This window comes from Ahaetulla prasina, chromosome 2 (assembly GCF_028640845.1).
Source record: "Ahaetulla prasina isolate Xishuangbanna chromosome 2, ASM2864084v1, whole genome shotgun sequence".
Taxonomy (NCBI): domain Eukaryota; kingdom Metazoa; phylum Chordata; class Lepidosauria; order Squamata; family Colubridae; genus Ahaetulla; species Ahaetulla prasina.
The window spans coordinates 235964193-235989358 of record NC_080540.1 but is presented as its reverse complement, the minus strand read 5'-3'; the positions used below and the strand labels follow the sequence as shown (position 1 = coordinate 235989358).

The 25166-nt window shown below is 38.4% G+C and overlaps 2 protein-coding genes and 1 long non-coding RNA gene across 5 annotated transcripts in view; 2 read left to right on the top strand and 1 right to left on the bottom strand.

Moving 5' to 3' along the window:
• The window catches only part of LOC131193026 (uncharacterized), a 50623-nt gene extending 42259 nt beyond the window's left edge, over nt 1-8364 (top strand). Inside the window, exons 13-14 of the mRNA XM_058172764.1 lie at nt 3485-3595; nt 5904-8364. Coding sequence (XP_058028747.1) covers nt 3485-3595; nt 5904-6030 — 238 coding nt within the window. The 3' untranslated portion in view covers nt 6031-8364. The remainder of the gene's footprint in view (nt 1-3484; nt 3596-5903) is intronic.
• Nucleotides 1-12459, bottom strand: part of LOC131193034 (uncharacterized) — a 134761-nt gene extending 122302 nt beyond the window's left edge. For both annotated transcript variants that reach the window (XR_009153829.1, XR_009153830.1), the window contains exons 1-2: nt 12340-12459; nt 8197-8330 (exon numbers count right to left, since the gene is read on the bottom strand). This is a non-coding gene — a long non-coding RNA (uncharacterized LOC131193034). The remainder of the gene's footprint in view (nt 1-8196; nt 8331-12339) is intronic.
• A 21-nt stretch (nt 12460-12480) lies between these two features.
• RASEF (RAS and EF-hand domain containing) overlaps nt 12481-25166 on the top strand; it is a 39459-nt gene continuing 26773 nt past the window's right edge. Inside the window, exons 1-2 of one of the 2 annotated variants that reach the window (XM_058172766.1) lie at nt 12481-13048; nt 24344-24490. In XM_058172766.1, coding sequence (XP_058028749.1) covers nt 12642-13048; nt 24344-24490 — 554 coding nt within the window. In that variant the 5' untranslated portion in view covers nt 12481-12641. The remainder of the gene's footprint in view (nt 13049-24343; nt 24491-25166) is intronic. The other variant, XM_058172765.1, reaches the window with a different exon arrangement.

The window sequence follows — 25166 nt, the reverse complement described above, 5'->3', positions numbered from 1 at the left end:
CTTCTCAGGGTGCCGTCCGCCAAGCGATGTCGGCTGGCGGCCCCCAGGGGAAGGTCCTTCTCTGTGGGGGCTCCCACACTCTGGAACGAACTTCCCCCGGGTTTACGCCAAATACCTGACCTTCGGACATTCCGTCGCGAACTGAAGACGCATCTTTTTATTTGCGCGGGGCTGTCTTAAATTGAATTTTATTTTTTATGAATTTTTAAACGGAGTTTTTAGTATGGAAATTTTTTAATTTTAGGCTAATTTAAATAAGTTTTTTAAATGGTATTTTAATCTGTATATTGTATTGTTTTATCTTGCCTGTACACCGCCCTGAGTCCTTCGGGAGAAGGGCGGTATAAAAATCAAATAAATAAATAAATAAATAAATAAATTACCAACACCTTGAACTACACCCAGGAAGCAAACTGGCAGCCAGTGCAGTTTGCAGAGCAATGGTATTACATGGGACATTCTTGGGGTCTCAAGACCTGGCTTCAGGCCTGCAACCTGCACCAGCTGTAGCCTCCAAAGGCTCCTCAAGGGTAGCCCCATGCAGAGCATGTTGCAATAATTCAAACACAAAATGACTAGGGCTTGAAGGATTGAGCACCTGGATTACTGATTAATGTTCATTTCTTGATCTAGTAATACAAGAAATTCACAGAACTTTGATAGGAAAGTTGGAAAACATCATGAAAGTAGTAGAGAAAACTTACTTCAGTCATGTTTGACTTCATTTGACCTGTAGTGCTAGTTAATCTACAAAAAGTGCTATTACAAAATTAGTTCAAGTGAACATTGGTTTTTAAAAGGCTTGTGGATAGATGTTTACTCCCATACTGTGGTTGGACAGTGGGCATCAGTTGCTGCAACACTCCAGTTTTCTCATAAGTATAGTGATTTCAACATCTGTGGAGTTCTGAAGATCTATTAAGTAAGATATAGACTGGAGAGTAGACCAAAGAACATTTTCCAGTACATTTGCAATTTCCCTGAATTGTAAAACATTAAGCTCTGTTTCTAGGTAGCTATAATTGTGATTCTCAGCTTGCTTAAATACATTCCTGTATTGCTAATCTGAGTTTTATCTGATTGATTTGACTTATCTTTTGTTCAGCCCTAATTCAACCACCTTCTTTTATGGCTCTTTTTTCCTATGAACTATTTAAATGCCACTACACTAGGAGAAGCCATTATTACAATGATATAGATCAGCGGTTCTCAACTTGTGGGTCGCAACCCCGTTGGGGGTCAAATGACGATTTGCCAGGAGTCACCTAAGACCATCGGAAATACGGGAAGTATACTTGCGAGTCGAAGAATCGCGCTCCAATGGTTGACTCCACAAGCCAGCTGCAGGCTCTTCAAATCGCTAGCCGAATTCGGCTTCAGCCGCGATGAATTAAAAAAGAGAGAAATCTTTGCTCTGATGTCTCCCTCTCAAGCCAGCTGCAATCACTCCCAATCGCTAGCCTAATCTGGCTTCAGGCGCGATAAACTTAATAGGGGAAAAGTCTCGGCTTTAATGCCTCCGTCCTCAAGGCAATCGCAAGCAGTTCAGATTGCTAGCCAATATGGCTTCAGGCGCAATAAATTCAAAACGAAAATAATTTTACGGTTGGGGTCGCCACATTGTAGGGAATTGTATTAAAGGGGTCGCCACATTGTGGGGAATTGTATTAAAGGGGTCGCAGCACTATAAAGGTTGAGAACCACTGATATAGATTGTAGTACAATTTTGTATACGTTACTATAAGAGTTTGATGCATTCCATTACCCTAGGATTCTGTTGGCTTTCAATGGCACACAGTTTAAAAAGTTTTCAGAACTCACTCTCATATGCATTCCTTATTTGCTGTTATGAAACTTATAAGTTATTCCCAGATCATTCAGACCCCTGAGAACTTTGAAATTAGCTTTGCTCACTTTCTCATTTTATTAGTATCCAGTTTTGACTAGCATCAGTCTGTGAATTTAGTAAAAGGTTTACAAGAAAATGCATACACAACATAATATACTGTATACTTCTGATATGGGCATTTTTGTATCCATTTATCTAGCATGCAGAGTTTTTGCAAGCATTTTCTTATGCTTAATTTTTTTGTAAAAATTTTCATCTAATATATAGATTCCCCCCCTCCCCTAAAATACAAAAAAGTGCCAAAACTGGTTGATATAAAAATTTGGGAGACAAAGATTTTAAGTTGATGTAACATTATGATGAATTATCTTTTAACTACTGCCACTGCTAAAAATACGATATCAGTCAGTGGGAAGTTATCACTCAGTGTTACTATTGCATGAATTTAAATGTATGGGCAGAGGTCAGGCACATGTATTTTCCTGTCCACAATATAGTTAGATAAAAATAATTGTACGCTAAGTTTAGTCCCCACTCAGTCCCTTTGACCCAATATATATTTCATTGTAGCTTTTAAGTAAATGGAAGCTGACACAACTTACATAGTAAAAACCATATCTTTCTGCAAGTTTGAATGTATATGAGATTTCTATTAGTTAAAGGAATGTTCATCTTTTTAGTGTCCTTATACCTTTTCAAGGTAACAGATATATATTAAACAAAAAGTCCTTTTCTGACTTAATAGATAAAGCATTACAAATTAAGGGGGTTTCCTCCACATATTGCCATTAAAGATAAATGCCATCTTGTCTACCAATTGGAAGACAAAAGATGGGAGTGACAACCACTTAGCATCATGTTTACTCAGTTACTGTGTTCATTGTCCAGGAATGCAATGAATATTACTTCTTACTTCTTTTGTAGTGGTGACAAACAGTCATGTCATAGGCAAGGCCAACAGTCATTTAGGATGGTGAATCTTTTCTACAGGTTCACTGTGTCCAGCCATCATGGGCAAAAGGCCTTCTGCTCAATTTGCTGACTTGTGATGATGGATGAAACTTCTATTTCTTTGAAGACCAGCCATCACACCCATCAACAGTAATGCAGAGATTGGTTTATAGGGGCTCCTTTCTCAGCTGCTCTCAGTGGGTAGGACCAAAAGTGGGAGGGATTAGCTAGCAATAGAAGTAAAGCATTACTTTTTAATCTGGGATTTAGAGTTACAATGAAGAGCCAAGGAAAGAAAAGGAGAAATGCATGGCTGTAGGATCACTCGGTTGGCAGAACTATTTTTCCATCATCTTAAATCACTAGTATCTTCTAGGGAAGAGTAGGCCTATGACAGGATCCCCACAAAAAGTCTCTAATCCAGTTTTTTAATGATCCTGAAGCAATTTGTAAATTAAATCCTGTCTCAGCACAACTTGCTTATAGTCTAATATTAATGAAAATTGTATATAAAGTGATAGTCATCTAAGCTAATCAAAGATGCCATGAATTAATTGGAGAAAACAGGACCATTCTCGACATAGACCCACCTAATATTGTACAATGTATCCAAGATACTTGTTTAATGATCTCCTTTTCAAATCTTATAGTAAAAGCATAATGTAATTTGTTCTTGGATTTCAGGGTTTGCTTGTTGGCTAATTTCTGCTTTAATACCTTAGAGTGTCTGAAGCTTAGTTTCTGCAGGAATATTTCTCTAGATGCAGTTGTAAAACTCTGTAAAAACTGCAAAAGGTGAGTGTAATTTAAACTGATGCTAAGTGATCTCTAAAATGATCTCTAAAATTCAGACTATTTAATTTCAATGACTTGTTAATAAGCAGGGCAAGCTTGTTTTAACTATTGAAATGGGGTTGCAAGGATAGCTATCTCAGTGGTCTCCAGATGTTATGGATTATTGGTCATAATACTCAGGAGATTTAGGGCTTATAAACAGTGTATTTAGTCCTCAGTATATGATATGTTTAAAATAATAAAAAAGAAACTGCCAGGGGTTATGACCAAGATTTATCATATGAAAAAGACACGGGGAAAAAGAAGAATAGGATCCCTGTGTCCCCTACTATTAGCCCATCCAAAAGACAAAGTAGTTTTAATGTGTTCCTACTTAATGAAATTTGTTGTTTCAATGTGTGATAACATTTTTAATTTTAATGGTCTGAGTAAAGGTCTAAATAAATTCCTGGTAGAACATGTTTTTCTGATATTTAAGGATAAATGCTAATATAGCTTTAGAAATAAATTTCATCCACACACTGCAAATTAATGGAAACCCTAATCAAGGTTAGAAATGGAGGGGCAATGGACTGAAATATCAAGGAAAAGTGCATGGAGAAATGCTGCAACTCTTAACAGGAGGGCTCCACCTTACATTTTATTGCATGCCCTCCTGTTTTAAGTAACTAAATCTAAATAAATAAATAAATTATAGATTCCTAACCTTTGGGCACCATTGGGAAGACCTGGAATTTGGACAGCCTGTTTTGAACATTTCTTACTAAATAGCTGATGTTTTTAGCAGGACCAGTTACAAAATACTCATTTATCAGTATTTATACTTTATATTCACTATCCCATCAAGGATCTCAGAAAGTTCTCTATTTCCTCATGTCCCTTCCTTTTTATTTTTCTGAATAGATGGTCATTTGTATCATCCTGAGTATATTTGGGTCCCAAGAATTCTTTCAATAAAGATTTTTCTTGGGATTGGGACTTTATCCTGCAGAAGCTTCCCATTAGCTCTGGAAAAAAATAACATTTCAAAACAAGAGAGACTGGAACCTGCTTCCTGTTCAAGCATTTATTCAGTACTTTAACCTTTATGCTTAGCCAACCAGCATTGTGAAGGGAAAACATTTGTATTTCCAGAGAATCTAAATCTGTTAGGTAAACAGATTTAAATTTTCAATAGGTGTCACCAACTATACTAACTATAGACCCATATCTTTACATCTCAAGTTACACTGAATTAATATTCAAAGGGTATGGTTATGATTCTTTTGTTACTAAGGTGATGATTTTATTGCTGCATATCACTTTAGAATTGATGAGAAATCTAACTATAATTGATTCATTTAGAAAATATTGCTGAAATTAGGTGAATGAGACAACCAGTATTCTTTATTAACATAAGCTTATAGATGTGAGAAATATATTGTATAATGCAATAAGACATGTGGTACGGAGTAAAGCAAATATTTATGCTAATAAGTAAAAGGGCAGGAGAAATCATGCCTGGGGTATTTTATGGATAAACATGTTGAGCAGTTTCATTCCCCATTGCTGATAATTCTTGGAATTGGTCCACATTTCAGGAAGTTAGCCAGATTGATAAAATGTGTAATAAAGGGTAGGAAAGAGGTTGTGGCCTGTGTAATGTATAAGTCTAAAAATTGGATTGCTCAACTCTTGTAACTTAAGGATATTTGTAAAGGTAGAACTTTAGGATACTTGTGTTGTTTGCAGGTGATTTGAAGACATTACTTTTAAGCCTGGTTAAGCTGTAGAGCTTAATTTTCGAAAGAATCTGTGTTTTCACACTTACGTTAAGAACCAGTGTATGCTCAGATACGATTTAGTGTACATAAATCAAGTATGGAATGCTATAATTAATTCTGGAGCAATTTGCTGCCAACATCTTCTATTGTTTGTTTTATTTAATAGTTTTATTGAAATAATCTTTAGTTTCTTTTCAAATAAATTACTGACTTCACTCAAAATTTCCTTGTTTAGTACATTCTTTAGAGATATTGTAATGCTAACCTGACTGTTTATTATTTATGTCACATTGCTGTTTCCTAGAAATAAGACCAAAATTAAAACAGCAGGTTCAGTTTACTTACAGAAACATGCCTAGTGTCTCCCATTTGCTTCAAATTCTACCAGTATTTTATGAATTATATATGTTGCAGTATTTTACAGTAAAGAAACTTCTGAATTATTATAAAGAAACATAACTGTGGTGTGCAATAATTGTGATTGTGCAATAATTTTGCAATTGTGAATCTATTATTCTACTGATGTTCTTTTTTCATTCCAACAGACTGCAAATACTTCACTTATATGGTTGCCGCTTTATACCTGATTTGGAATCCATTACAAAAGTTAATAAAACTGTTAAAATATTTCATGACCTGACAATTGCAACTATGAAGTTGTTAACTGAGTGAGAACTCTGCCAAATCTTTCAGTAGTTGTCTAATGAATAGTTTAGTTTGACTATGATTTTTTTTAATGTGGTTAAAATGTAGAAACTTATCTTTATCGAATACTTCCTATTTGTGTTTCTTTGTTCTTTGTGTTCTTTGGAATAGTTAAAATGAAGAAAATCTTGTTAGAGCTGTTTTCAAGATATATTTCCAGTTTTTTTGATGATATAACTACCATTACCAAATTTGAATGACATGATGTTCTGAGAAGATCTAACCTCTCCAGATATTGGATATTTAAATTAGAGCTGCATTCTGACTGATATCTCTTTTAAAACCAATACCTACGTAATATATTTTGGAACAAAACCTTTTTTTGCTTTTTTTATGCGGAGAGCTCTGCCTTCATTGCTTGCGCTATGGCTCATAAAAATAAATCGTCTTTTGTTGAACGTTTTTTCTGCCAGTTGCTTGAATAACATGGGTTGTCCCTCTGGCTGCTACACTGATGCCAATCCTATATAGGCGGAAACTGGCTGCCTGAATAATACATCAAGAACCATCTGTTTTGTAAGCTGCATTTTCTGTGACACCACTAAATGACACCATATTTGATCTTAAGAAGAGAGTCAAAGCAAAGGGCTTGAACATTATGGCAAGATAAATATCAGCCTTCCCACAATGTTGCATTTCTCTCGAGAATCAAATGCAAATTTTTGATAAGAGTACACCAATAACCTTTGGTCACAGCATTTTCAGATAATGCCGGCACACTGTTTGTCACAAGTGGAGGCAAAATCTTGCTGTTCGATATCTTTCAATTTCCTGGATTATACTAAGAAGACTAGCCCAGCTACCTCAAATATCTCAGAAATCATCTCTGCTCCGAATGTTATTTACCTCAGAAAAAAATCATCTAAGTCTTTTCATCTCATAAAGCTAATTTAGTATCTCTACAAGATGTTTCTTAAACCTGAAACTTTTCCAAAACATTCTGTAATAATCACATTTACCTTATCATCATACCATAATCATGATTTTAGAAACCAATCCTTTATAAATAAACGTCCAATAAAAATTTTGGACATCAATTAAAAATATAAGCAGATGCTTTTATTTAGTATAGGAATACACAATTAAGAGAGATGGAATACCTATTTCCATATATATATATGGATGGCAGCCATAGAGAACTAAATGGCAACCTCTTGTATTTTATTGTTTCAGAGGACAGGAAGATAACCAGAATTGGGTAGAAAATTACCAGAAAATTGCATTTTTAGAGTTAAGAGATGAAGACCAATGAAATGTAAATGTTGGGAGCAATGCGGCTTTGTGCAAGTGATATTCAAGAAGTGATTGAAAAATCATCTGCCAGAAATGCCATGATAACACTTTTATTATGGAAATTGGATAATTACCTCTAAGCTCCCTTCCAAATCTAATATTCTTTGATTCTAGGATTCCAATATCAAAAATTGATTTCTGAGTCAAATTTTGTCAAATTATGTAGCTACTTTTCCTGCTGGAAAGTACCCTAAATCTATGCTGTTAAATTAGGGAGATACAACAGAATCCCATGTGCCTAAGGACATCATCTTCATTAACACTCATCAAATTTCTGTCCCGCTGATAGAGTTGTAAAATATATTGATTTAATTAAAGATTAAATGGAAATCTGGGATGATTTTTATTTTCAGCAGGGGTGGGCAATTAATTTTGCCAAGAGGCCACATGAGAAACTGGGACCGTTGTGGGAGGCAGAACCAATTGGGCTGTGAAGGTGCATTGGTACACACATACACATACACTAACATACACACAACCGTATGTAATTTTTTAAAAAATGGTCACTTTCAAAATAAAAAAAAAATCCATGCAGGCTGGACAGGAATAGCCAAAGGGCTGGATGTTAGTTGCATAATTGTTAGTTGCCATAGCAAAGAACATCCTGTGTGGCTGAAGGTGGGTAGGAAAATTCAAGTGTGCCCAGGTCTGATTTACAGCTCTACGGTTCTGAATCTACTCAAGACCAACAGGAAAACAAAAATGATGCAGGATAGCGATGCAGTGCTTGGAATCTAAGGGAAAGTTTTATTTATTAAAAAGTTCCAGCTTGGAAGAAAAAAGTTCCATTATTACAATTTAATTCCATGAAATTAAATAAAGTTTTTGTGCTAGACTTACTTTTTTTTGAGACATGGCCTTTGATAAAGTTTTCTTTAGTTGTTCGGGCACTGGGCTAGAAATCAAGATACTGTGAGCAGGCCTTTGGGACAGTCACTCACTTTCTCAGTTCAGCTCCCCTCACTGGGTTACTGCTGTGTGGAAAATAGAAGGAGGAAGGAATATTATTTATGTTCACCACCTTGAGTTACTTATAAAAATAATAAAGGCCAGATAAAAAATATCTTTCAGACATATGGGGCTTAAACCACAGAATCAGAATTTGAATCTGTCCCCTTATGGTACTAATTGAGCATTTATGAAATTTTATTTATCAAACTTGCATAGCTGCCCATCTCACCAGAGGTGACTTTGCATGGCATACTACAACCAAAGGATTCAGCCAGATATAAGCTGTCTTTATTTATTACTGTTTCTCATTTTGTTGCCGCCTCTTTATTTCCATTTCAGCATATAGGTCCTCAATGACCCAACCCATACCAACAAATCTGTAGCTAAACAAAGCAATCCCAGTTGTTGTCATAAAACAAATCTTAGGGTTGTTAGCAGGGGTGGGCTCTACTTACCTTTACTACCGGTTTGCAACCGGAGCACTCGCTTCGCTCGCGCATGCTTCTGCACACGTGCAGATTGTCAATTATGACATCTGGGTGGGTGGGTGGAGCCTCCAGCCTCTTTTACCACCGGTTCTAAAGAACCAAACAGAACCGGGAGCAACCCAATACTGGTTGTTAGGTGAAGATTCACCTAGATTCAAGCCATCCCTGACTTGGTCCCTCCCAGCCCAGAACTTCAGTTCTCCAACTATCTGGAGAACTACTCCTCCTTCCACATACCTTTCTCTCCTCCAATTCTGCTCCTTCAGCTGCCCTGAAGAGGCTGCTGTATCCCCTGCTGTATTCCCCTGCCACCGTCCCAGTGGACCTTCCTCCCAGGTGCAATCATTATGTTCTTCCTCTCTCTGCTAGGCACGCACCACTACCAAGGAGCACTGCCTCCTATTGCAATAGTCATAAGGTTGAGGATTGGTTCCAAGTCCATTTTTTCAGTGCTGTTGTAACTCAGTGGTCACTAACAATTGGACATTAAGCGAAGACTACCTGTATTGTGAAATACTAAGAATTGGAGCAGGTGGTTATATTATTTAAGATAAATGTGTCAGTAAGTTTCTCTATTATCTTAATGCAATGGCTATTTTAAAAATAAAAAAAACATGTGTTTTTTTAAAAAATAACACAGTGTTACAATCTTAGGTAACTTTTGATAAAGTATGGCTAAACAGAATTACGTCCAGAAACAAGCTTGGCAAGAGAACATTTTCTCTAGTTATTCTTAAATGACTCTCAACCTCACAAAACCAGTGTTACAAGTAAATGCCACTTCCTTTTCTAGAGTCTCAGGTGATTTATTTTGTGTTCACTGTTCTACAAGCAGAAAGGTCAGATGCTGCAATTCGTAGTGCCACTATTTCCTGAAACTTGTCCCAACCCCCAATATACATAAGGTTGGGTCCCACATTTCAGAATGACATTTCGTTGTATTTAATCAACAATCCGAAATTAACTTATGAGCTCACAGATAGGGATATGTTTTTTACTATGAATGTAAAACAGGTAATCACAACCAAGTTAAATAAATGTATCATAAAACTTGTGAAATTATACAAGCTTGGGGGTGAAGCAGGGGTGAAATCCAGCAAGTTCTGGAGAACTGGTAGCAGAAATTTTGAGTAGTTCAGAGACTACAAATATCACCTCTGGCTGGCCCCCGAGTGGGGAGGGAATGGGGATTTTGCAGTATCCTTCCCCTGGAGTGGGGTGGGAATGGAGATTTTGCAGTATCCTTCCCCTGTCACACCCACCAAGCCACACCATGCCCACCAAGCCCGCCCACAGAACCTATAGTAAAAAAAATAAATTTATTTCACCATTGGGGTGAAGTTTCCTAGGCTTCTTCCACATAAAGGAGCATTAAAATTGCAATCTTATGGGAAAAAGCAGGACAGCCACAAAGTGTTTCCACCAGTAAGATATTTTTTTAGGCAAGACTGTGCTTGAAGTTCCACAAAAGTATGGTTTTCCTTCTCCAAAATAATAGAATTAAAGTGACCCAAACAGGTATTAGCCAAGAGCAACCTGGCTGGGAATAGAAGGTGAAGTTCTTAGTACACGATAAACTTCTCCTTAAACTAACATCCTATGGCATCTCAGGACCCCTCCACAAATGGATATCTGCTTTTCTGTCTAACAGACAACAAGTGGTCAAAATTGGCAATGCTTTATCAAATCCTGTTCCTGTCAAGAGTGGCGTTCCTCAAGGCAGCGTCCTTGGACCAACACTCTTTATTCTATACATTAATGATCTTTGTGACCATATCTCAAGTAATTGTGTTCTCTTTGCTGACGATGTCAAACTATTTAACACCACAGACAACACTTCTATCATTCAAAACGACCTTGACCATCTAACCGCTTGGTCTAAAAATTGGCAGCTCCAAATTTCAACCAGCAAATGCTCAGTCTTACATATAGGAAAAAAGAACTCTAAAACTAAGTACATACTAGATGGGCATTACCTTACAAACCACCCCATCCCGTTAAAGACCTTGGAGTTTTCATGTCAAATGATCTAAGTGCCAAAGCCCACTGCAACTACATAGCAAAAAGCTCTAAGAGTTGTAAACCTAATTTTGCGTAGCTTCTTTTCCAAAACACCACACTACTAACCAGAGCATATAAAACATTTGCTAGACCAATTCTAGAATACAGCTCACCTGTTTGGAACCCTCACCACATCTCTGACATCAATACAATTGAACGTGTCCAGAAATATTTTACAAGAAGAGTTCTCCATTCCTCTGAAAACAACAAAATACCTTATCCCACCAGACTTGAAATCCTAGGCTTAGAAAACTTGGAACTCCGTCGCCTTCGACAAGACCTAAGTTTAACTCACAGAATCATCTATTGTAATGTCCTTCCTGTCAAAGACTACTTCAGCTTTAATTGCAATAATACAAGGGCAACCAATAGATTTAAACTTAATGTAAACCGCTTTAATCTAGATTGCAGAAAATATGACTTCTGCAACAGAATCATCAGTGCTTGGAATACTTTACCTGACTCTGTGGTCTCTTCCCATAATCCTAAAAGCTTTAACCAAAAACTTTCTACTATTGACCTCACCCCATTCCTAAGAGGACCATAAGGGGCGTGCATAAGCGCACAAACGTGCCTACCGTTCCTGTCCTATTGTTTTTCTTTTCTTCTTCCTATATATGTTTATATGTGTATATACTATATAATCTTTTTGTATGATGTTGTGACAAATAAATAAATATAAATATTAAATATATTCTTGACGACTTGGCTTCTGGGCAGGGTTGAAATCTAGCAGGTTCTGGAGAACCGGTAGCAGAAATGTTGAGTTGTTCAGAGAACCTTCAAATACCACCTCTGGCTGGCCCCAGAGTAGGGTGGGAATGGAGATTTTGCAATATCCTTCCTCCAGGAGTGGAGAGGAATGAGGATTTTGCAATATCACTCTCCCAGAAGTGGGGAGGGAATGGGGATTTTGCAATATCTGCCCCCCAAGAGTGGAATGGGAACGGAGATTTTGCAATATCCTTCCCCCAAGAGTGGGGAGGGAATGGGGATTTTGCAGTATCCTTCCCCTGCCACACCCACCAACCCACGCCCACAGAACCGGTAGTAAAAAAAATTGGATTTCACCACTGCTTCTGGGTGCGTTTAAGTCGACTATCAAGTTAAATTCTTTTATAGTTTGGGGCTTTCAGTGAACAGCAGGACCTGATGGCCGTTTATTTAGAAGAAAACTGCATCGAGGGGAACGTCCTTCTCCAAGGGCCGCTTTTAAACCTGCAGCCTACTGGATTAAGGAGGCCGGGGGCCGGGGCGCAGAAAGGCAGCCGCCTGTCCCCCCTCCTAGGCGCAGCTGAATCGGTCTGTAACGAAGGCTCCATTCGACTCGCAGCTACAACCATTCCCTTGGCGCCTAGTCAATTAGCGTCGTCACCCTTGACTACGCAGCCAAGCCGCCTCTTTCCAGGATGCGGCGCTTTTGGCGGGCCGCAAAAAGAAACCTGCGCCGCAGGGAAAGAATCGTCAGAAGTGGAATTCACACCTGTGACGGACCAGCCCCGTCCTCCCCGTTCCTACACGTCTGAGAAGCCGGGCGGACGCTCTCAAAGCCGCTCTCTTCACTGGGAGGCAGGGCGGGTGCTGGGGCGAAATTCTTGGAAAAACTTTTCCTGCTCGAGGGGTGGAGCGGAGGAGGGGCCGCCTGGAAGGCAGCCGGCAGCAAAAGAACGGATTCGGGCGCGGAGAGTGGCGGGTCTGGGCGTCTTTCCTTCCCGGATCGGGGTTCCCCGCCGCTTGGAGCCGCCGAGGCGTCTCCACGAGCCCGCCGCCCTCCCTAGCCGTGTGATGGGCTCCTCCGCGGGGGAGCAGGTGGACTTGGACGAAGGCGGCCGGCTCCGCTCGCTCTTTCTGGCCTGCGATGTGAACGGTTCCGGCCGGATCGAGCGCGATGACTTCGGCTCGCTCTGCGCCGAGCTGAGGGTCCGGCCGGCGGAGGCCGAAGCTATTTTTCAGCGCCTGGACACTGACCGAGACGGCGCCATCACCTTCCACGAGTTCGTCCGGGGGTTTCGCGGCGTCGCTCAACCGCAGAGGCGGCGGAGCGACTGCGAGGAGCTCCCCGGGGAAGAGAGCGGCGCTTTCGGTGCCTTCGCCGGGATGGCGGCGACGGCGGCGGGATCTGCGGTGGGTCCCAGCCAGGCCTGGCGGGAATTTGAGCTTCGGCTCGGGGAGGAGGCGGGCTTCATTCCCAGGTAAGTCGTTGTTGCTCCTCTGAGGGGAAAGGCGCGCCATAACCAGCCCCAAAAGTTTTAGCCCTTACTTTTTCAGTCACCCTTGAAAGGTAAAAAGATATTAAAAGTCCTTCTGAGTAGTTTCGCCTTTTATTTTCGGAAAGATACAAGCCTGTTAGCAAATCGGTTTAGCAAACTTCAAGCAGTGGTTAAATGGATAAAGATTATCCATTTAAATATCATTTAAAGAATGGATAAAGGTTGCACCTGTTGAACTTCTGCTGGGCAGCTATTATATCAGGGATATACAGAAGGGCTATCGCGGGCAACATTTGACCATGTGATTATTATTTTTTTATTTCAGCCTTGCCATGGATCGTAGTTGAGGATCAAGTATTTTATTATTTTCATTCTTTATAGTATGGTAAACACTAGCCACCTTTTCTACAAGGAACTGGGAGTCAGTGTTTACCCTCTTTTATCAATGCAAAGGCGGTGAGGTAGGAGAGGCAGTGTGTGTGTGTATTTGTGGCTTTGCTGGCATTCAAACTCTTAAAATTTTAGGTAGTTGCCAATGAGTAAACTGGCTTTCCGGTGAAACAGAGAAAGTCCAAGATTATAGTTTCTAAGCAACGGGCTGCTGTTTTCACTCCTAACTGTAAGTAATCTATTGCAGTTTTATCTCAGGTCTGTCTTACCATTTTTTGTGTAAAAAAAAAAGTATAAACTTTTTAATAAAAAGAATGCGGCCCCGCCTCCTTCTCCAGCGTGTTTGGTATTTGCTGTTCCTATTGAAAATCGTCCCTGTTAGAAGAAGTGGCATATGGTAGCATCACTAAAGAGCAGATGGCTAGAGCGGGCAGCAGAAAAATGACAGGGGAATTTTTTGTTTTTGTTTTAATGATGCAACACATACCTTTGAAAACTCTCATCCAGCAAAGCCTGCAAGGTGCCAGTTGCTCCTAGTCTTTTCTTGCTACTGCAAGTAAATAGAGGTGCTCTGCTCAGATTTCAAGCCTTTTCTTATGACTTTTATAGAATCTTATTCTATTTTCTCTTCCTAGGCTTGCCTTAGCTGATCATTTTGCAGCCTTCAGGTTTTGTGGGAGTCCATCAAGCACATTTCCAAGCTAGTATACTTTCTTATACCTGTCCTGATTCTTCAAACAGCTGTTCCTGGGCAGTGAAAAGCAGAAGGAACAAACAAACAAACAAAAATCAGTCCAGTGAATTTAACCAAATGATAGTCCTGCTTGAAGTCCGATTTTTGATGTATTCAAAATTCTTTTTATAGTTAAAATGTGAAACGTTTGTTGTTTGGCTTTTTGAAGATGTCAGTTTAGAACTATATGGTTTTAGTAATGTGAAAATAATTCTTCAGTTGAGTTTTGTATCATATCTCTCTGAGCTGTATCCTGAATGTCCAAATAGCAAGTTTTCTTCACTGGAGCATGAGAACAAGCCAATAATACAGTGTCTTCTTTTTTTAAAATGCTATTTCCCAGGATGTTAGCACCATATTAGGAATATTGCCAAAAAAATAATAATTTCCCAAACAACTCTATGGTTCTTTTACCTGTCCTGCTTTATGGAGCAGATTATCAAAGAATATTAAATGTCTTCAGAGATTCTCAGTCATCCAGATCCTTGTTGTCCCAAAAGTGCTTTTTCAAAAGGCAACTGAACTTTCTGTGAAAGAAAAACCAGAAAGTCCATTTGCCTCTTGCAAAAGTACTTTTGGGGACATCAAAGGATATTGTATCATTAGGAACTCAAGACTCAAAACATCCTTCAGGCTGTTACTCTGTCTTCATTCATATTTAGCAAAGTATATTAAATTTCACTCAATTTGAACTTATTTCATGACAATCTCAAGTAAGATGCTCAAGAATGGGGGAAGGGTGCACGCATGGCCAGCAGACTACAGTGTGACCATTTATGAAGTAGATGAATTAGTGATATGTTGTGGTCTGTCTGTTTGTCTGTCTGTCTATCTGTCATCTATGTATCTATCTATCATCTATCTATCATATATCCATTTCTCATATTTAGGAACTGCCCATTTCCTACATAGAGTGACTCTGAACAGTACAAATAGTATTCATATGTATTTTGCTCCACCATCAAGTCTTATGCTATGTTTCTAACCATTGCTTCCCACTCTTTTAGTTTAAATTAGGGCTAAATAATAGCATAAATCTGACTTAACTGGGGCTTTAACAGAGCTGATTGGAGGTCACAAGACTTGCATGAATTATAATTTTGAGGATTTCAAATGTGTTGGATTGCATGTTTTAGCTATCCTTCTCAGCATGGCTATACTGACTAAAATAGATAAATTACTGCATTTTGTGAGTACAGTAATAGTATTAAGACTTTTACTTTTTAAACAATATTAAAAGTTTGTGCAATAGATCTCACTTTTAAACTTTTGCTTGAACCTAATGCTTGCCAATTAGGACAAGGGTTAAGAATTACTAGAACTCTCAGCAGCACTAGCCAATATAGTGATTGGGGGTGCTGTAAATTATAGATCAGTATCAAAGCATACTTTCTTTTAAGTCATACTTTATAGAACTTACTGGAAAGGTGTAGCTAAATAGGTATACATGTGGGTTCAGTATCCAGTTTTAGAAGAGCTGTGTAGGTGGTGGAATGAGGTTTGTGCAGGAAGGGTTTGTGTAAGCATCTGCCTTTCTTATCTTAGTACCATAGAGACAGTGTTTGCTCTAGTGCTCTGTAGTCTAGCTAATTTGGTTTAATAAGACAGGAGAATGAATTGCAATTCCTTTGTTTGGCATAAGTATACAGAGGTAATGCGTCTGAATTCTGAATACAGTCTTCATGTATTATTTCAAACAGAATGATACTCAGAACAAAATGGATATGATCCCCAAAGAAGTAAGGCTGCTTATTGAAACACCAAATTTTGTTAATGAAATATTAAATGCTCCTTTAATTTATAGATTTTTTTTTTTAAAAATATAGAATTTAAAAAATATTTTTCCTTGCTGATATTTTAGTTAATGAGTTATGAGTCTATCTCTTATTCAGAAAGGTGGTTGGAGAGATGCTAAGCTGCAGACTCAAGATGTGCATTGGTATTATCTATGTATGTAGGAATTACAATATGTATCTTGCCTTTCATTCAGGAGCTCAGACAGGTATACATAGCAATAACAATAGTACTTAGACTTATATACCATTCCATAGTGCTTTACAGCACTCTCTGAGCAATTTACAAATGTCAGCATATTGCCCACAACAATCTGGATCCTCATTTTACCAACCTTGGAAGGATGGAAGGCTGAGTCAACCTTGAGCTGGTCAGGATCAAACTGCTGGCTGTGGGCAGAATTTGCCTGCAATACTGCATTCTAACCACTGCACCACCATGGCTCCTTATATAGTATTCCTGCCTCCTAATTTTTCTTACAGCAACAATTCAGCTTGGGCTGAGAATAATGGTCACCTAGGGAGTTTTTCGGGTGAGGATGGTTTAGAAGTTGGGTGTCCTCATTCCTAGTTCTACACTGCATTGACTTTCACTGCATTGCATTGTGAATAGCAATATGTTCATCAAACATTATGAACAATATGTTCAAGATGTTTTGAATAGATTAATTTTTTAAAACCAAAGCCAAAGTGAAAGAAAGGTGTATATAAGGAACCACCACTCTCCCGGTGGTTTGAAGCAACAGTACCGAATATATGACAATTGTCTGTCTTAAAAAAAGCAATTGGAAATATAGTTAGAAGTATCTGGAAGGCATCGGGTAGCAACTTCTGTATAAATATTGAACCTGAGTCTTGATATCTGTACTATATTTGGACATAAGAACACCTACAAATAGTCCTCAAGTTATAGTTGGAATTGGGATCGGAATGTCCATTGTTAAGCAATGTGGGCATAAAGTATGACATTACGTGACAGCATCACTTAGTGATGACAATCCCAGCAGTCCCTATTGCCATCATTAATCAAATCCCACTGGTTGTTTGGTGAGAACCCACCCGATCCCAGCCATTCCTGGCTGAGTCCCTTCTAGCCCTGAGCTTCAGTAAGGGAAGAGACCAGGGGTGAAATGCTCTTGAATCGGACTGGACTGCACGATTCGGTAGCGATCGTGGCTGGTAGTTCGGCGATCCGAAGCTCCGCCCACTAGCCCTGGTTTTTACCAGGAAGTAATGTGTTTTTTCCTTTTGCGCATGCGCAGAAGGTCTGTGCATGGATGTGATGTGATGTACACAGATGTTACGTGCATACACGCGTGAGTGAAGCAAGCTCGGGCACGTGCACTCCCAAGCTGATAAGGGAGGTAAGTAGATTTCACCCCTGGAAGAGACTATTTCCTCTGCCTCCTTTTCAACTCTCTGCACCTCCCATCTCACCTCCCCATCTCCCCACCCTGTCTGTTTGGACCCTGGCAAAGCTGCATTTCTCTGTGACGGCCATACTGAGGCTAAAGTAGAGGTCCAGGAGAGGTCCAGGAATGGTGGCAGACAGCTAAGACTGCTGAAGGCACTGGTTTTCTGAGGAATTCCCCTGTGAAGGGGAATTCCTCTGTCCAAAGGTCAGAGATGGGAGGAAGATAGGTGGTGAGGAAGTTGAAGTACCCAAATTTTAATCAAGTCACTATGGCAGTTCTACAGCATCCATAGCTTATTTATTTATTTTATTATTTAGATTTTTATACCGCCCTTCTCCCGAAGGACTCAGGGCGTGTACAGCCAGATTATAAAAAGCAATACAATATACAGATTAAAACAAAAAGTTAAAATAACATATTCTATAAATGGCCGAAAGTTTAAAACCATCAAATTTAACCCATAAAATTCATAAAAATACCCCAATTAAAATTGTTTAAAATTCAAAAAGTTTAAAAAATTTAGGCCAGTCCCGCTTGGATAAACAAGTGCGTTTTCAATTCACGGCGAAAGGTCCGAAGGTCAGGTAGTTGACGCAAACCAGGGGGAAGTTCGTTCCAGAGGGTAGGTGCTCCAACAGAGAAGGCCCTTCCCCTGGGGGCCGCCAGCCGACATTGCTTGGCAGACGGCACCCTGAGAAGACCCTCTCTGTGTGAGCGTACGGGTCGGTGGGAGGCATAAGGTAACAGCAGGCGGTCCCGTAAGTACCCGGGCCCTAAGCCATGGAGCGCTTTAAAGGTGGTAACCAAAACCTTGAAGCGCACCCGAAAGACCACAGGTAGCCAGTGCAGACTGCGCAGGAGCGGTGTTACACGGGAGCAACGTGTGGCTCCCTCGATCACCCGCGCAGCTGCATTCTGAACTAACTGAAGCCTCCAAGTGCACTTCAAGTACATGTAGAGAGCATTGCAGTAATCCAATAATCCAAACGAGAAGTGACAAGAGCGTGAGTGACTGTGCATAAGGCATCCCGGTCAAGGAAGGGGCGCAACTGGCGAACCAAGCAGACCTGGTAAAAAGCTCTCCTGGAGACGGCCGCCAAATGATCTTCAAACGACAGCCGTTCATCCAGGAGAACGCCCAAGTTGCGCACCCTTTCTGTAGGGACAACTTCAGGAACCAAATGTTAAGTACCATTCTTTCAACACTGCAATAACTTTGAATGGTTGCTGAATAGATGGTAGTTAAACAAGAACTACCTATACTCTGATTAGATGCCCACATTGTGCTAAAAAGTGGTTTTGTTTTGTGTGATATATGAATCCAGTCAGTTGTGATTTGTTGAACACAGGACCACAAATCATGTCTTAATGTGAATCCAGCTGTAGAAAGAAGAAACAAGTAACCTTCCTACCTTAGACCATATAATCTGGTTATGACTTCCTCAGTCATGGGTGGTATTCAGATAGATACTAATCAGTTTATGAGTTTGGTCATTCCTTGAGTATCTATTTCAACTATTGTTGTATCAAACACAAACTAAATATTAATGTTAGCAGTGATTTCTGCCATTTCAAACAGTAACAAATCCAAACTGAATTGGAAACGTTCTTCATACTTCCAGAAACCTTTTATAGATAGAAAAATGGAAAAATATGCATATTTTCAGAGAATAATTAAATGTTGAAAAGTCTGAATCAAGTTGTTTTGTGAAATATTAGTATGTGATTATTGGTTACCATTTTATACCATTATAATAACTACATAATTATCTCCAGTTCTTTCTCTTCTCTTTTGCTATTTTTCTTTCTATTTTATGTGAAGTTGAAGTATACCAAACATGTATATTATTATTGAGGAGGTGTTTTTTTAAAATTCTTGATTATGTGTCGTCAAGTCTGTGTCAGTTCTTATGACCACATAAATTGATACCCTCTTAGATGATCTGTTCTCAACATGGCCCTTAAGTTACGTATAAAATTATATCTAGTTTTCTTACCCTCGGGGTAGAATCTAGTTCCAATACATAAAATATAGCATAGTGGTTAAACCAGTTTGATGATGATTTATGCCTGCCTTTTCAAATCATTGTCTTGCAGATATGTTTGACTAACCACTAGAATTTCTACTGATCATATCTGAATTCTGAGAATGTACTCTGACACATTTATAAAATATGAGATTGGGAACCCCAAATGTTTACATTGTACAAGTAAACTAGGACAAAGTTATTTGGCAATATGCAGCTGTTTGAATTGTGATAATCAAAATGTTCACAGGTCACGAAATTTAACATCAGGATTAAAGAGATAACTTTCAAACACTACTTCCAGACACCATACATGGGATGCTATTTTCATAACAGGGTAATAGTGAAAAGAAATTACAAATAGGATGACAGCTTATTTTCAGAGGAACTTTGAAAAACTGAACTCAGCATTGTTCCTAGAACTGATGCTATATATGTTGGATTACAATTCACTTCCAGCAAGCACTATGGTAAGAATTATCATCCAACCAACATGCACAGATGTCCAAGTTGTCAGAGCTGGGATGGAAGACGTAGTCTATCTGTCCCCATTCATGATTTATTAAATGTGCTCCATAGGGCACAATGTGTCTGTGGCAGAAGGTCAATTATAATAATGGTCAATAATAATAATAATAACTCCAGGAAGATTGCAGAGACAAAGTTGACTTTGTAAATATACAAATAGAATGAGACTATTGCCTTATACACTGTAAGCCGCCCTGAGTCTTCGGAGAAGGGCGGGATATAAATGTCAATAATAAAAAAAAAGAGACTGAATACAAACAATGGCATGGCAAAGTCGCAACAATGGTGTATTGGAATATCTTCAAGAAATACCACTTGCCTGCAAACAAGAACAGGTGGGACTACAAAATAGATAAATTAATAAGAAATGAAAAAGGCAAAATGCTCTGGGACTTTAGAATTCAAACAGGCAAACATCTGCTGGACCAATTCCCCAGGCTTAACAATTGTTGACTAAAAAAAGATAAAAAAGATTTGGTAGTAAACACTGCCTAACCAGAGCCAACAAAATAGAAGAAAATGTAGTAGAGAAAATAATAAAATATACTGTAAAGATCTGCAAATAAAAGTAGAATAAATGTGGTAAAAGAAAGCAAAGAGAGTGAAACCAATAGCAATAGGTACCTTGCATTCAATCCCAAAACACCTGAATACTATTTGAACACCATTGCAATTGACAAAATCACCATCGGTTAACTGCAAAAGGCAGCTTTAGTTGGAACAGTTTACATCCTGCCACAATACCTTTAATTTATTATTAAACAATATCTACCTATCCAGGTCCTTAAAAAGGACTGGATAGGTGGCTAAAAATGCCGAATTCAGTTTAAATATCTGGCTGACATCATAATACTGATTCAGAGCTCTTGGAGCAATAGTTAAAGGATTCCCTTGATATCTGAAAATATTGAATTTATCGAACTTGAGTACCCTCATTTTAAAAAAAACCCACCTTGCTTGGAATTACTTAGATTTATAGATACTACCTTAGTAATGTTTAGCTCCTTGGTTAGGACTCGGATTATTAAATTTCTATCAATCTGGGAATCCAGCTGTACATTACTCAAGTATAATTCTGTACACTTCAACTCCAGTAAAATTCTTCAGTCTGCTGGATGCCAACAAGTTCCACTGGCTGTCAATTATTTTAATTGGCAAATAGGTACATGCTTCAGTTTGTTCAAAATCAACCAGGATGTTGGCTTTGAGTGAATTTTTTTTTCCTTTTTCTTTTTTAAATGGTTGTGGGGGCAAGAGTGATGTGATAATTTGCCAGTATTGCTACATACTTGATATATAGGTATTTAGGTTAGCAGTCTTGTAATTACCTTTCATTTAAAAAAAGAAGAAGCCTTCCCTATCCTTAGAACTCCTTAGGTTTTTCTAGGGAATTGTTTTGTTCCGTTTGCCCTGAATTTGATTTCTCATTCTTGCACCTGACTGTTTTGTGTAAATGTAGGCTACTGAAAGCTCCTGAATGGAGCTGTTAATTGGGTCAGTGAGAAAGAACAAAACCATATTAAGATTCTGAGATCAAATAACCGGAGCAAACTCTGCAGACACCATTGTACTGAATGTTTACGACGGCAGCTTTTCCAAGTGGAGCTCAGCAGGCCTACATGAAGGAGCTCAGTGGAGGGAATCATATCTTTCAGCTTTCCTTCGTTCACATTTCTGGTTTGTTTAATCTTCTGGAGATGAAAAACCCACAAGAACAGCAGCTGTGAGATAGTTCAGAGAAAAAAACAGGTTTGGACTGTCAAGCTGTAAGGCAATGCTGTTGCCAGGTCTCAATATGCGGATTAATTTTAGGACTAATTTTTTAAACTCTAGTTTGACGTTACATTCAAAGACAGTAAAAAAAATAATCTCTATTAGCTTGATTTATTACAAACTAAGCATTGAAATAGGATTGCTGCCAGATTCCCCTGGTTATTGACCATTGTATATGTCCTGAAATGTAACACTAATTATCATATAGATTTTGGTAATTTAAGATGGTGAAAGGAATGAATTAAAATAGTTTTAAATGGCTTTTTTGTCCACTATATCTCTTATTTAAAATTAACTTATTACCATTGTCAATTTTCAGTTTATTATATTTGTGTTTTAAATAGAATTGTCTGGATTGTACTACTTGCGTTGTCACGCTCCCTTGAACCTATAAAAAGCATTGCAACTTTTTCCCTTTCTGGCAACTAAGGATATTTTATGCATTGAATGAATTAATTCTTATCCATGTAAAGTTTTATGCAGTAAATATTTTGCCAGATTTAGAAACAGGTATGATAAATACAGGTAATCCTCAACTTACAACAGTTCGTTTAGTAATTGTTCAAATTTACAATGGCACTGAAAAAGTAACTTATGATTGTTTTTCACATTTACAACTGTTGCAGTATCCTCACGATCACATGATCAACATTTAGATCCTTGGCGACTGATTTGTATTTATTATTATTATTATTTATTATATTTGTATACCGCCCATCTCCCGAAGGACTCAGGGCGGTTCACAGCCAATAAAACAACAGAAAACATATAATACATATAAAACAGCAAAAAGAATAGACAATTAAATTCAGTTGATACCTTAAAACTTTTAAATACAAATTTAAAACCCATTTAAACCTCTGATTTAAAAACCCCAATTTAAAACTACGTTCAAGCTAGTCCTGCTCTTCGAAACAGCAACGTCTTCAGCTCGCGGCGGAAGGACCTGAGATCGGGGAGTTGACGAAGCCCCAGAGGGAGCTCGTTCCAGAGGGTAGGGGCCCCCACAGAGAAGGCCCTCCCCCTGGAGGTCGCCAGCCTCATTTATGACAGTTGCAGTATCCTGAAGTCATGTCATCACCTTTTATGACCTTCTGACAAGCAGTCAATGAAGAAGCTGGATTTACTTAACAACCTTGTTACTAACTTAACAATTGCAGTGATTCGCTTAACAGCTGGGGCAGGAAAGGTCGTAAAATGGGTCCAAACTCACTTAATAAATATCTCGCTTAACAACAGAAATTTTGGGTTCCATTGTGGGTGTACGTCAACGACTACCTGTATACTAGTTCCAGGCTGCATATCATTCTGACAAACTTTGATTTTAAGATCTTTCAAAATCCCTTCCAACCTCAACAACCCAAAATCAGTGATTTATTTGCTACCATTTTATTTTATTTTATTTTATTTTTTTTGTTTACATTTATACCCCGCCCTTCTCCGAAGATTCAGGGCGGCTTACAATGTATAGGGCAATAGTCTCATTCTATTTGTATATATTTACAAAGTCAACTTATTGCCCCCCCAACAATCTGGGTCCTCATTTTACCTACCTTATAAAGGATGGAAGGCTGAGTCAACCTTGGGCCGGGCTCGAACCTGCAGTAATTGCAGGCTTTGTATTCTTAATAACAGGCCTTACCAGGCAGAGCTAAACCGGCAAGGCTTAGCCCTAAAGTGGACGTAATGCAATTTAACGAACATCAAAAGGGATAACATCTCCTCCCAATCCCATAGAAAATCCTGCATGCATTCACATGTGTGATGTGTTTCTTCTTCATAAGAACTCTACTGTCCATTTCAGCCCTTGACCTCCTCTTCCCATATACATTAGCCGGAGAATGTAGGGAAAGGAATGGCAGAACCTGGGGGCCAAAGAAAAAGAGGGATCAGTCTAGAATCCCTACTTAGCCATAAGAGTACTAAGTCTTCGCGCCCCCCCCCGCTGTTGACCCTTATCTAATTCTAACCAGGTGTTTGACCTTTAGTTAAGATTCCTGTGCATAGGCTTTTAGTAATAAATCAGCTTAATTGAATCCTCATGTATTTACCTCATCTTTCGCTCCTGGAAGACAAAGATATAATTTGAGTGATATCAGAAAGATGAGGCTTATGCAAACCACTCATTTGATGAATTTGATGGATTTTGTCTGGGTGGGACAGTGATCTGATCCTATACTAGAAGCATTTCCTGTGTGAAGGGAAAACCTTATTCTTTCCTGTTAGCATCTTTATTTATAAAAGTTTCTCCAGTATTGCATATGTGTGTATGTGTTTAATCCATGAGGTGAATTTAAATTTTTGTAACCTAAATGATTGGGTAAAGAGATTCTGAGTTTAAATCTCTGGAGATGTTTTGATTTTAGCATAGATTAAGATCACAGTGCTTACACCAAAATAAAGTAAATCATATTAACAAGTAATAAGTCTGTTTTTCATCATCTGTAATTTGCTCTTACTTATGAACTAATTGACCTATTTTTTTAAAACCCTATTTGTAAAATCTTAATAAAAAGTCTATGCCATCTCTCCATTTTTCTTGACATCACCATGTAAGATATATTATTTTTGAATAAATCTGCAAAACGTTTAATACGTGATTTCTCTCCCATTTCTAGGCAAGAGCAGGTCTGCATTCTATATCAGAACATCAATATAGTGGAACCACGATTAATTCAACCATATGAAAATGTTATTAAGAACTTTATTAGAGAGATCAAGCTGCAGAGTACAGAAATGGAGACCTTGGCCATTGCTGTAAAAAGGTAGATAACTGGGTTTGTACTTTATAATGAAACTATATTAGAGTAAATTATTCAAATCTGAAGTGGGCAAGTATCCTCTACATCTGCATCAAGTAAATAAAGAGTGTTCACACCATATCCAGAGCACTATTGGATTCAAATACTTCTATCAGTCCTAGACAACAAAGCTGGTGGGAAGGGATTGGAGGAGTTGCAATACAAGGTATTTGAAATTGTTTATCCATTCTTTAAATACCCAATAAATCATGTGGGTGAAGAAGAAATGAATTATAAAAGTCATGCTATCATGACCCTTGCAGATGATTAAATATGCTTGAAGCTTTTGTTTGTTTTATAGTTTGTGAACGAACGTCCGTTGTATGTTTTCTAAAACAGCATTTTCAGAACAGATATATGTAACTTAACTTTAAGATTTCTGATCACAAAGTATTTGAGGCTGAAGGGAAGAGAAGGAAGAATTAAGTGAAAAATGTATTGCTACATAGAAATTAGGAATTTGGTTTATTAATGTTTAAAACACTAATTTTCTCAACAAGGCACAAACTAGGCAGTAGCTTCCCAAATACTTGGACCACAAGTATTTTAGTTTTAGAATAGCAGCCCTATCAGTTGAGTTTTTGTTGGTGGAAGAGATGGCACAACACTGATAATACCTAATCTTATTTCAAATCCTATG